This window comes from Glycine soja, chromosome 15, assembly GCF_004193775.1.
Source record: "Glycine soja cultivar W05 chromosome 15, ASM419377v2, whole genome shotgun sequence".
NCBI classification, from domain to species: domain Eukaryota; kingdom Viridiplantae; phylum Streptophyta; class Magnoliopsida; order Fabales; family Fabaceae; genus Glycine; species Glycine soja.
Genome location: NC_041016.1, coordinates 10,781,286 through 10,794,747, shown reverse-complemented (window position 1 = coordinate 10,794,747; position 13,462 = coordinate 10,781,286). Strand labels below are relative to the sequence as shown.

At 25.2% G+C, this 13,462-nt stretch overlaps 1 protein-coding gene across 1 annotated transcript; it reads left to right on the top strand.

Moving 5' to 3' along the window:
• The first annotated feature begins 11,191 nt into the window (after positions 1-11,191).
• On the top strand, positions 11,192-12,995 carry LOC114386732 (berberine bridge enzyme-like 8). The gene has a single exon (XM_028346767.1). The coding sequence runs from the start codon at positions 11,256-11,258 to the stop codon at positions 12,861-12,863; it is 1,608 nt and encodes a 535-aa protein (XP_028202568.1). The 5' UTR covers positions 11,192-11,255; the 3' UTR covers positions 12,864-12,995.
• Positions 12,996-13,462: the final 467 nt, after the last annotated feature.

Below are 13,462 nucleotides of genomic sequence, written 5' to 3'. Positions count from 1 at the left end.
TAGTTCTCAAATTCAAAAAATACTGTTTTTAATTCTACTCAAATAAAAATTTGTATTTATTAGTTTCTCAATTCTTACAAGGAACTTATAACATTCTTTGCATATGTGTGTGATAATTATCCAAGAAATAAATTGCTAAATTAGTTTTCAAAAATCTAAAATAAAAATTTATTATACTTGTCTTTATAAAAAAACTACTAAAGTAAATGCCATATATATTTTTTTTAAGAAACTAATTTAATGATGAATTCAATTTTTGCGAGAATAATTTATTACTCCTTTCGTTTCTTTTTAACAGTCAAATTTTTGAAATATTTTATTTCTATTTATTTGTCATTTTTAGAGCTCAAGGTGATATTAATTTTTTTAATTATACCCTTGTCTCTATTTTTATATACTCCCAAGTTAGATAATAAATACATTTTTACGTTGAGGTGTTAAACAACACTTTACATCTACTTCCAAAACAGAAAACTTAATTCCCAATAAGAGAAAATTCATTACTCTCATCATCCTAAAATAAGTATCGTTATGCATTATTTTACACGGACAAAAAAAAGTTAATAAATACATAAAAAAGAATTGTATTTTATAAAACTAAGTTTATTAAATAGATAAAATAAAGTAGTATTAATAATAGAATAAAAAACTAAAGTAACATTGATTAAGGGCATCGATGAAAAATAATAATTAATGTTACAATTAAAAATCAAATGCGTCATTTATTTTGGAATATTTTTTTTTCAAATATGATAGTTTTTTTGAAACGGAAGTAGTGTTTTTTTATGAAATAGAGTAGTATTAATAATAAAATAAAAAACTAAAGTGATATTGATTAAGAATATAAATAAAAAAGAGCAATTAATGTTATATTGAAAAATTAAATGTGACACTTATTTTGTGATATTTTTTTTTTAAATGCAGCACTTTTTTTGAGACCGAAGAAGTAGTATTTTTGTTTTATTTTATTTTATGAATCTCAATCTTAATTTAGAAGGAAAAGCTTCATATGATAACAACAACTGATGAAATTTTAGTATTTCTCTCAAATACATAATTGGAAATGTTAAATGTGGAAGAAAGAATTAATGGCATTTACTCCTTGAATTTAGTGTAAAACATAGAATTGAAAAGGATAAAATAGGAAGTATATTTACAAATTTCCTTCAAGTAAAAAACATCCTTGGTTATCTCAATTCAACCTTAAACAACTCTTAACAAAAAATAAAAATATTTTTTTTAAAGAGTAAGACCATGTCTAATATATAAAAAGTTTGTAGGTATAAATCCTCACTCATCTATTTAGAAAAATAGAAATAAATGTATGTAAAATTGAAGTTTGAATTAAAATTGTAAATTTTTTAAAATAGGGAATCAAAATTGTAAAAATAAAAACTTGGAGACCAAAATTGTGAATTAGAAATTATTGAAAGATTAAAATTACAAATTTTCCTAAAACTTATAATGAATATCTTTTGATATATAAATTTAACTTAAATATTCATTTAGTCCCTATAAAATAAGTGATTTTAATTTTAGTCCTTTAAAGTTATTTTTTAAATTAATCCCAAAAATTTCATTTTTATTTTATTTTAGTTTACGTGATTAATGGATTTCGTTAACCATTAACTCTGGCTAACAATAAGCACATCATGATTGTGCCATGACAACAAATGATGTCATTATCATTTGATGATGACATAAAAAATATTTAGTCAACAAATCATGATCTCATTAAAATTGTCATGTTATCATGATGACATCATTAGGGACTAAAATAAAAAGAAAATTTGAAATATTTTCAGGGATAAATAAAAAAAGGACATTTACAAGGATTAAAGACAAAATAATGTATTACTAAAGCAAAAAGTGTCATATTTGCAAGAAAGATATTTAAGCATTAAGTTAAATTTAATTGATAAATAAAGACAGAAAACTTGAAAAAAAAAAAAATTGGATTGATTTGATTGAAGATATTGATTATACTGTGATTTTTTTTTCTCTTTCTATTTATATCGTATAATCAACTTCAACAAGTTTTTGATATGTTAACTACTCACTACTTTTTTTAGGAGCCCATGACAATATGATAATTTGACTTGAAAAATTGCTTCCAACTACATCCCATGTGTAGGCTTTGCTTCCTGCTTTGACTTCTTCCAAATTGGTCTTGATTGTAGGTCACCTTAGGTTTATTTGTGTTAGGCCCCAATTAATTCTCTAGAAAATGACTTAATCAATCTTTAAATCTTGCATTTGTATCCTTAAATTCCATAACCAAAACCTCTTTTGTCTCTAATTCCAAAACCAAGTTACTTTGTCGACCATTAGCTATCCATCAATGATCAATAGTTGTCAAATTATAGTTGTTGAATATTGACAATTAATCATAAGTTATCAATTAAGTGTTAATTTAATATTTAAATATCCTTTTATAAATATGACACTTATTTACTTTAATCTTTGTAACTTTTTTTGTTTTTAGTACTTGCAAATATCTTTTTGTTTTTGTTTTTAATCCTTAAAAATATAACACTTTTTTTAGTCACTTAAATTATGCCCTTTTTTTTTATTCTTTTAATTTGTTATGATACTATGACAATAACATTATCATTTATTGACTAAATATATTCTGATGATGCCATCACGTCATCATCATTTGTTAATATGACACAATGATGATATCATCAATGTTAATCATTAGACACTTAACAAAATTCACCAATGACAAAAACTAAATAAAATAAAATAATATGCTACGAGGTCTAAATTAAAAGTAAAATTAAAGAATTAAAATAAAACTCCTTATTTTTGGAGAGACAAAAAGATTATTTAACATTTAAGCCTATAATCTTTTTTCTAGATTTACAATGAAAAATTTAGATTATGATAAAAGGTTATTTTTAACTATCGACATTCTTTTTTTTTTACATTAGATTTTATTTAAAAATAGAAATAGAAAAAGTAATTAAAAGAGATAGGCAATTAAGAAAATTAAATATTCTTGAAAAGGCAAAAAAAAAATAGTTTGAGATGGTTAAACGAATTTTCTTTTGACTAGTTGCATTATAAATAGTTGTAAAATGCATACCAGAAAATTATTGAAAAAGAAAGGAGAATGGGAATATTATCCTCTAATTTTTTTTTTTGAAGTACATGAAAGAGGACTAAACTCCAGAGAACAAAATGTGAGCTCACTTAGCTATCAAAATATCAGAAATACATCCGGGAGCATATTCAAAACACATGGAAACTGCTAGTAGTATCTAAACCTTCTTTATCCAAAACATCAGCTTCATTATTAACTTCTTGGACAATTAAATTCCAAGAAATACCGCTTGTGTTGTCATAATGTTGTGTTTTTTAGTTTTGAAAGGATATTTTAAAATATAAAATCCCACGTGACTTTAAAGCATATGTATACGAGTTCATAATATATATATAGTACTATATTTTCAATACCGTCTGAAAGGCGATTGAAGATTTTAATTAATAAATATAACCTCAAAAATGACTTAAAAGTTAATTATACGAAGTGCATATATACATACAAGACACAATCATATTGAGATAATACTGTTGTTACATGACGTGTTTAATGAAGTCAACTTTCGTAATTAATAAAGATATTGATCTGCTCAGCACCTTCACCACAAAAGCCGTAGACAAATAGCAGAGTTTCATTAAACTTAATATATACACAGTAGGCTCTGACTCTGACCAATTCTAATATGTATCATAAGTCCACGTACTAATTAAGTTTTCCGCGCACATAAAAATTCAATTGTTCAAAGTTGATTTGTGTGTGTAATGAATGAATAATTCGATTATCCCTGAAAAAGTTATTTGACCAATGAAAATTGGAGCATCTTCAGAAATTCCACCAGCTGATTTGAATTAAAAAAATTTAAATTTGATCATTGACTCAGATCGTGACCAACGAATCTAAAATAATAAAGACACATAATCTAATCCTTATCTTTATGATTAGCCCTTCTTTCTACAGTACTAGCCATCCAGAATTAAAACAAAAAAGAAAAAGAAATAGTTTTCTATTTGTATAAGTTGTAGGAAGAAGTTGTGAAATCCACGCAGGGTTTAAAAAATAATTAGAACGTACCTAAAAGTAGTAATTGTGAAATGTTCTCATAAAGATGAGAAGAGTTTGATTTCAGGCCAAGGTCAATTGGTGAGTGCTGAAATGTGAAGATGATGATTATCTAATTGCCTCTTTGGATAAACTTTTATGCGAGCATTTTAAGAGAAGACAACAATTAAGAAGAATAAATGAAATGAACTTGTCAACTAAAATGAGTTATCTTAGTTAATTATTAGTTAAAATATAAAAGGCTTTTCATATAATTTTTTAAAAAATGAGAAAAAATTAAAAATTAATTCATGATTAGCTAATAAAAAGTTAATTTTAACTTATTAAAAAAATTATTTCACTTTTTTATCTTATTTTTTAAAAAAATTACTTCTAAAAAAATTTACCCAAATAAATCACAAAACTTCTTTCGTTTGGCAATAGGCCATAGTGTTGTTTGGGCCAAATGGTAGACGTGGCAGACGACAACTGGCCCAACTATTCGGTGTGTTGGCTTAATAATTGAATTAAAATACTACCTAAATATCTTAGATTAAATATCGACTAATCCAATTGAATGCCATTTTTTAATTAACATTTTATACATGTAAAGAGATTATTTTAGCTTAATTAATAATATTAAGTGTAAGGCTTGGATATGCAATTTCAGTCGGCTCAATAAAAATTATCTTACACCAAAATATTATATAAAATATTTATCAATTTTATTAATAACTAATTCTTTCTAAACAAAAAACTTAAATGATCACCTATATTGAATTCTTCCCTCATATTTATCATTTACAAAACGTAAAACTTTACTTAAAAAAATTTAATCCAATTTCACTCGTATCAAAGAATTCTTGGCAAGCCAATTGAATGTGATCACAATGCCAGGAGGTACGATTTGTAAGGTTTGTTTTAAAATATTTATTGCTGAAGATAAAAATACCTAAAGTCAAGTTTTATCTTAAATAATGTATTTCTTTGACTAGAACTTATTTATTCAACATGAATTATTTTTAAGACACGTTTAGTTTTTTTAGAAATTGCATTTGACAAATCTTATTTTTAATACATAACCTCAAAGATATTTAATTATATTAGCGTGTCATATTAAATTTCATGTGCTAATTGTTGACATGATCTCTGTTAGCCACATAAGCAGTTTCATTAATGCCGTTAGTATTTTCGAGATTAAAAATGTATATTTTTTTTTCAAATTTAAAACACTAAAATGATATTTTTAAAATTCGGAGGAGCAAAACTGGATTTACCCTAGTGAGTTAACGATCACTCATGCATAATATTTAATTAATTAGCTAGACTTTCTTAATAAAATAATATTTTTGGGATTGCGTATAAGTAACTTTGTTTGACAAATTTTTAGTTTGAATTAATATGTATTTTTAAGCTATAGTGCTATTTTTTTCAAAAGAAAATCTTTATGAAATTTGGCAATGGGTAATCTTAAATTTACTTAAGAAACACTTTTTTTTATTTTTAAACCGGGAGGTATTTGTTAATTTTATTTGACTCTCGATTCATCTCTCTTATGCTAGATTTGTTGATTTTGGGATAAAATGATACGTCTAATTGTGATTTTAAGTTTAAGTTTAAGATTGAACCCTAGACCTTTATTAAGTGATATGTGTTGAATTACTTGCTTGTCAATGGTTTTTATTATTGAGAAACACTTTAAAAGATAAAAGATAAGATTATAATTATTTTTTATACGTGTTAGAAGAGGGAAATCGGGTAAACTCCTACAAATAAATTTTCTGCTAATTAACTACAATAATTAGTGCCCATTACATTTTGAAAATTTAATGGTTTCCCCGTGATTAAGAATGTATACTTCCTGCTGTAAAAAAAATGTGTACATCCTACTTTAGGAATATATATTCAGATATAGAAGTTAAGAGGTCATTGATAAAATATAAAATTATTCTATTTGGACTGATAAAATCGATTAAAATAATTACAGGGAAACACTTTCAAAGTCAAAATATTTTTTTTTTCATATTTGTTAAGAGTGAAGTCGGGCAATGTCCAACAAATAAATTTGCTGCTATAACTACAATAATTAATTAGTGCCACAATATTTTGAAAATTTAATGGTCATCTAATTGAGAATTTATACTTCCTAATCAATTTAATAAAAATGTACATATTCTGATAAAATATTCTGTTTGGACTGATAAAAAGGAATAAAATGAATGAATTAATTTAAAGTGAAAACAATATAGATTAAAAATATTTCATTTTATTTTATTAAATATTTTTATTTGTTCTTCAACTTGGGACATATGAGATAAAATAATTTTTTTTAAAGTTTAATGATTATGCACTAATAATATAAAATAATTTTATACTATTATCTTAATTTATCGTTAATATGACTTTAAAAGTAAAATACAACTAATTTATTATATATAGTAATTTGTGATTGAATGACAATGTAAAACTAATATATAATATATTTTCCTTAATTTTTGCATAATTTTGTTCACTTCTTAAATATTAAAATTATTTTTTATTCTACCATAAATATTCAAATAATAGTATACATGCTTCACCACATTCCATATCATATGACTTTGTCAATTTTATTTCATTCAAGATTGAATATCTAAACATAATATGGAAAATAATAAAATATTAAGTTATGCAAAATTATCATATTGAAATAAAAATAAAAACGAAGTGTCAATGGGTGTTCCCAGCAAATTTACTTTCATTAAAATTGGAGTCTGCATAAAAGTCAATAGCATATAAAATTGTAAAAATTATCCCGTGATAAAATGTTACTTTTTGCACTAGTTGATTCTTTCTTTTCCATCTAATTTTCATTTTGAATCTTAAATTAATTGTTTTTTCAAGTAAACATTTGGTTTATTAATTTATTTAATCATAATTGTTTTGCATCATTATACTGTTTGTTTTTTTTTTCTTAGCCAACATCATTATCACAACGATACTTCCTCCGTTCCAAAATATTTAATTATCATCATAAGTTGTTGTTTTATACATATAAAGAAAACTTAGACGTAAGTGGAGAGAATTTAGCCTCTTGGTAGACTAAAAGTTGAAGAGTTGAGACCCCGTCTAGCCATTGATACTCTGCATTTTCACGGAAAATTCAATTTCACTACCTTAGGACACTTAGAATTATTGCTGCCATTTACTGAGACTTCCATTCAAACGTTAGGAGAGCACCCCTTCTCTCCAACTCACGTACAGGCCATTTTGCTTCTTAAATGGTAAGATCTTTCAGCAAGAACACAAGAAGAAGAATGGTTAATCCCTATCATCTTGACTTATTTTAATTTCTCTATTATTTCAAGAAAATCGAGTTGAGAATAATAAAGAGACGAAAGAGAATAATAATTTTATAAAACTAATTTTATATTATTATTAATTTATTTATAGATTTTGTTTCCATCATTCATATTATAAGAAATATAATTATAGAAATGTTACGCTAAAAAGTTAAAAATGATAATTATTTTAAAATAATTTTTTTTGTTATCCAATAATTATAATGAAACACACTAAATAATAATCCTTCCGTGGTAATGACTGTTGTTTACTTTATCAATTATCGTCATATCTATCTTCATTATTGGAAGCATATTTGGCCATCTTTTTCACTTCTCAATATAACTTTCATGCATTATTATGGGCAACAATTATATATACCGCACTCTCAGTCTCTCACATTGTTGAATGACAAGAATATAATATTTGTAACTTTTCTTTTGGTGTGAAGCATAATAGTAATATTAGTATAATAAATTTGTTAAATTAAGATATGATTTGGATATTTTTGTAAAATTAAAAGATAAAATAAACAAAAAATAGCAGAAATAAATCATATTTATTTTATAAATTAAAACCTAATATATATATATATATATATATATATATATATATATATATATATATATATATATACATATATATATGTATAGTATATTCTCTTATGATAAATTATTTTCATAAACTTTATCCTACGCTTACATAAGTACTTATCTTTTATACAATAAAGAAAATAGGTTTTGGCTTAATTTTTTCCGCTCAAATAAGTAGTATTTTAGATATTTTTTATAATTATTTTATTTCTTATTTATTTAATACATTATATTAATTACTACGACATTTAATATATATTTATTTTTAATACGCATTTTATACAATTAATATTTTATTTTTAATTTACTACTATATTAAAAAGTTAAATAAAAAATATTTTGATTTTATTCTTTTAATTTTGAATATGATTATAGTAAAAACAAAACATTATTTTAATCATTAAGTTAAAAAAAATGATACTAGGGACACCAACATTTTATTCTTAATTATTGCATTCTCATTTATTCAATAAATTGTACTGTATTAATTATCATGATAGTTTTTCGGGTTTATCATTTTTTAGATAAACACGATGGAGTGCAAAAGCATCATTGTAGAACCACTTTTTTTTTGGGTTTATTATCATTAAATCATTCAATAGATAATGGATTTTTAATGTATTTTTTATAAATATTTTATTTTTCAGTTTTGTCATTGTCTTGGAGGAAGAATAATAAATGTTAATGATTTTAATATTTTTATAATTGAATTCATGTTTTCATTTTGTAGTTTTTATGTTTTTATCACCATAATAATGGTGAGAATTACATAATTTTGTTGATGGCTAATTTTTATAAAAAAAACATGACTAATAATTATTTTTGATGAAACTTTTTAAGTGATTTGACTTGATGTAACAATATGGTATTTATTAGTTTTTATATATTTAGTTATTATATTTATATATTTTTAAAATAGAGATATCATATACAAAGAGAAAATAAATGAAAAATTTTATTTTCACTATTCTAACTTTTAATTTTGAAATAAATAAAATCAAATAAGGGACGTTTTAGGTAATAAGTAGTACTTTCTTAATCATTTTATTTTTATTTATTTGAAAATTATATTAATTACTAGAGTATTTAATATACACTGAATTGTTAATTAACACTTTATAAAATATATTATTTTTAAATTTATAATAATTTGAAATTAGGAAACATATATTGTGTTTGATTGATTTATTACTAAGTATTTAAATTTGCGCTTTGTTTTTATTCATTTATTTATTATATTTATTATTTATGAGTTTTTGAAATACAAATATCAGATGCAAAATGTAAATAAAAATATTTTGTTTTCACTTTTTATTTTTTAATTTTGAAAATAATTAAAGTGAAAATAAAAATAATTACAGATGTTTAATTTTGTTATTCATTTGTTATATTTATGAATTTTATTTTTTAAATAACAATTTTATATTAAAAAAAAGAAAACTATTTTTTTAATTTAAAAAATTAATAAAGTTAAAATAAAATAGTATTTTTATCATTAAATGTAAAAAAAGTTCCCCAAATTAGGGACACTTTAGACATTTTATTCTTTATTATTGTATTTCTCCTTTATTTAATAAATTTTATCAATTATCAAGACATTTTTTTGCTGTACCATCACTAAGTCAAGTCACTTAATATATAATGAGTTTTTAATGTGCATTTATATATTTTTCATTTCTTTATTATTGAGTATTGGGGGAAGTATAATGGAAACTAATGATTTAATATTTGTTTATTTGAATTCAAGCATTTATTTATTAGTTATTATGCATGTTTTTTTTATAATTTTTAAATTTTATTTTTCAAATAATGATATCATTTTAAAAAAATAAATTAAATGGAATATTTTACTTTCTATTTTTGTAATTTTTAAAATAATTAAACTCAAAATATTTTTACAATTAAAAATATTTGAATAGGCACATTCATTTATTATATTTATATATGATTCTTATGAGCAGATTTAGGGACACCTTCCTTTCAAATTTTGCAATTTTTTTATAGACATTAGTGGAATTGATTAATTCATTATATAACTATAATTTTTGTACACTATAATTTTTCTATTTAATAATTATATTTATTTCTTATTAATATAACACATTTTTATTGTGTGAGAAATACTTTTACTTGATTAAAAATAATCTTTGAATTTATATATATGCACTGATATTTTATACTGTCATTCAATTATAAATTATTATTTAAATTAATTTAAGATAATTAATTTAAAAATCAACAAACTTATTATATATAATATGTTATGATGGTATGACTTTTGTAAAAAAAATTTATGGTTAGTGCATGACCCATTTTCTCTATATTATATTATATTTTACCATAACCATGTAAAAGTAAAACTAGCATCTGAGTCAACCTATTACGCATCCTGTATTTACTAGCATTTATGTTATTAGTCATAAAAGGGTATTTTCTTATGCAATATATAACAAATAAATATGAGCACTTTTGTTAAAACTAGCATTTGAGTCAACCTATATATTAATCTGCATGCAGGGCCGTGTCTAGAATTATTTAGGCCTTAGACAAATTTTATATTTAAAAAATTGTTAGTTAAAATTTAATAATTAAGCAATTTAAACATCTCATTCAATAGGAATTCTTTTAACCAACATCTTTGCAATATAATTTATCTCAAGTTAATTTTTTTTAAAAATATTTTCTTTCAAAAATGGTAACAATTACTAGTATTATTAATAATATTATGTATTACATGCATGTAAAATGAACTAAATTTTTAAGATATAATTTAATATTTTTAATAAAACATTAATTGATTTTTTTTTGCTTGTAATTTTTTGATTATATTTGTTTCACAAAATAATTTACGGCAACTAATATCAAATTCACGTTTATTAAAATTTTCAAGATTAATTTACGGCAACTAATATCAACTATTATAAACTAAGAGCTTGGAAGGGACCCAAGGCAATGTTGTCATTGGCCATGAAATAGCCACGGCTCAATCTGCATCCTCGCTTAAGGGATATTTCCAGAAATAAAAAAATGCACAATTAAGGTCAAAGAATGATTGAGTTACGTTATCTATTTCCTTTGGGGAAATATTTTGGTCAATTAGGGAGGTAACCTAAACCATCTTCTCATTTATCTTTGACAATTTCTGCCTCCAAGGGATCCTTATAAATTGCATCACAGATCAAGCCAAATAGACTCACTAAAAATCCTCTTTTCTTTTTTATATTGATAACATCTCATCATTGGGATAAGCCAAAATGGGAGTCCTTTCTTCTCATAGAATACAACTATTATTATTTCCCATTGTTGTGTTGCTTTGGTCAGCTTCAGCTGCAAATTCAGCTAACAACACTTTTCTTCATTGCCTCGTGAACCATTCTGAGCCTTCTCACCCCATAACTTCAGCAATTTTCACACCAAACAACACCTCATTCTCTTCAGTATTGGAAGCCTACATTAGAAACCTTCGTTTCAACACCTCCACAACCCGTAAGCCATTCCTCATAATAACTGCACTTCATGTATCCCACATACAAGCATCCATTATTTGTGCTCAAAAACACAACTTGCAAATGAAAATCCGAAGTGGTGGCCATGACTATGAGGGTGTGTCTTACGTGGCAGAGGTTCCATTCTTCATCCTTGACATGTTCAATCTAAGAACCATTGAGGTTGACATAGGCACTGAAACCGCTTGGGTCCAAGCTGGTGCAACACTTGGTGAAGTTTATTATAGAATTGCTGAGAAGAGTAAAACCCATGCTTTCCCAGCAGGGGTTTGTCACACAGTTGGGGTGGGAGGACACATAAGTGGTGGTGGCTATGGCAACATGATGAGAAAATATGGTCTCTCAGTGGATAATGTTATTGATGCACAAATGGTTGATGTTCAAGGTAGATTGCTTGATAGAAAATCCATGGGTGAAGATCTCTTTTGGGCCATCACAGGTGGTGGTGGAGCTAGCTTTGGTGTTGTTCTTGCCTACAAAATAAAGCTAGTTCGAGTTCCAGAAATTGTCACTGTTTTCCAAGTTGGGAGAACCTTAGAGCAAAATGCCACTGATATAGTTTACAATTGGCAGCATGTTGCACCAACTATCGACAACGATCTTTTCCTTAGGGTTATCTTGGACGTTGTGAACGGTACACGAAATGGAACAAAGACTGTAAGAGCTAGGTTCATAGCTCTATTCCTTGGTGACTCCAAAAGCCTTGTTTCTCTCTTGAATGACAAGTTTCCTCAATTGGGTTTGAAGCAATCTGATTGCATCGAAACGAGCTGGCTTCGATCTGTGCTGTTTTGGGACAACATAGACATTGCATCCTCACTTGACATTTTGCTTGAGAGACAACCACGATCACTCAACTACTTGAAAAGGAAATCTGACTATGTGAAGAAACCGATTTCCATAGAGGGTTTTGAAGGGATTTGGAAGAAGATGATTGAGTTGGAGGATACACTATTTCAATTCAATCCTTATGGCGGAAGAATGGCTGAGATTCCTTCAACAGCATCTCCTTTCCCTCATCGAGCTGGGAACCTATGGAAGATCCAATACCAAGCGAATTGGAATAAGCCAGGGAAAGAGGTAGCAGATCACTACATAAACTTGACAAGAAAACTTCACAAGTTCATGACTCCTTTTGTCTCCAAGAACCCTAGAGAGGCTTTCTACAATTATAAGGACCTTGACTTGGGGATTAACCACAATGGTAAAAACAGCTACGCTGAAGGGAGAGTTTATGGAGTGGAGTATTTCAAGGATAACTTCGACAGGTTGGTTCAAATAAAGACCAAGGTTGATCCCCATAATTTCTTTAGGAACGAACAAAGCATCCCTACGCTGTCATATAGGAAGGGTTAGAATAATGGTGACTAATATTTTCTTTTTCTTTTTTGTATTCAAAGATTAGTTTTTTCTATGGTTTGTTGTTGCTTTGTTTGTCTGTAATAAATTGGATTGTGGAAATAAATAACTTGGTGTTAAAGCTTGTTAGATGTAAGTTCAACTAGATATGGCTCCATGCCATGCGTGGGTAAATAAAAAAATTACTTAAATTAAGGATGATAAAAAGACGGTTAGAATTCAGTAAAACAAATTATTAAATATATTATTTTATTGGCTTAAATATATAATTGATTTTTCAATTATTAAAGAGTTAAATTAGATCCTTCAATTGCTTAAAAATATTTTAATTTGATTCCTTAATTTTAAAAAGTTGAATTACATCATTCAATTATTTAAAAACACTATCGTACTTTTTTGTCAACTCTATTATTTTGATTGATAAAAATAAATATTTTTACATCAATTTTCAATATAATTGACATAAACAAGAATTTTTTTACTTTGCTTATCAATACAATCCATGTAAAAACAAAGTACTTATTAAGATCTTTCATCGATGTGAATAGATATATTTTTTACATCAATAATCAATACAATTGATATAAAAATGTTTA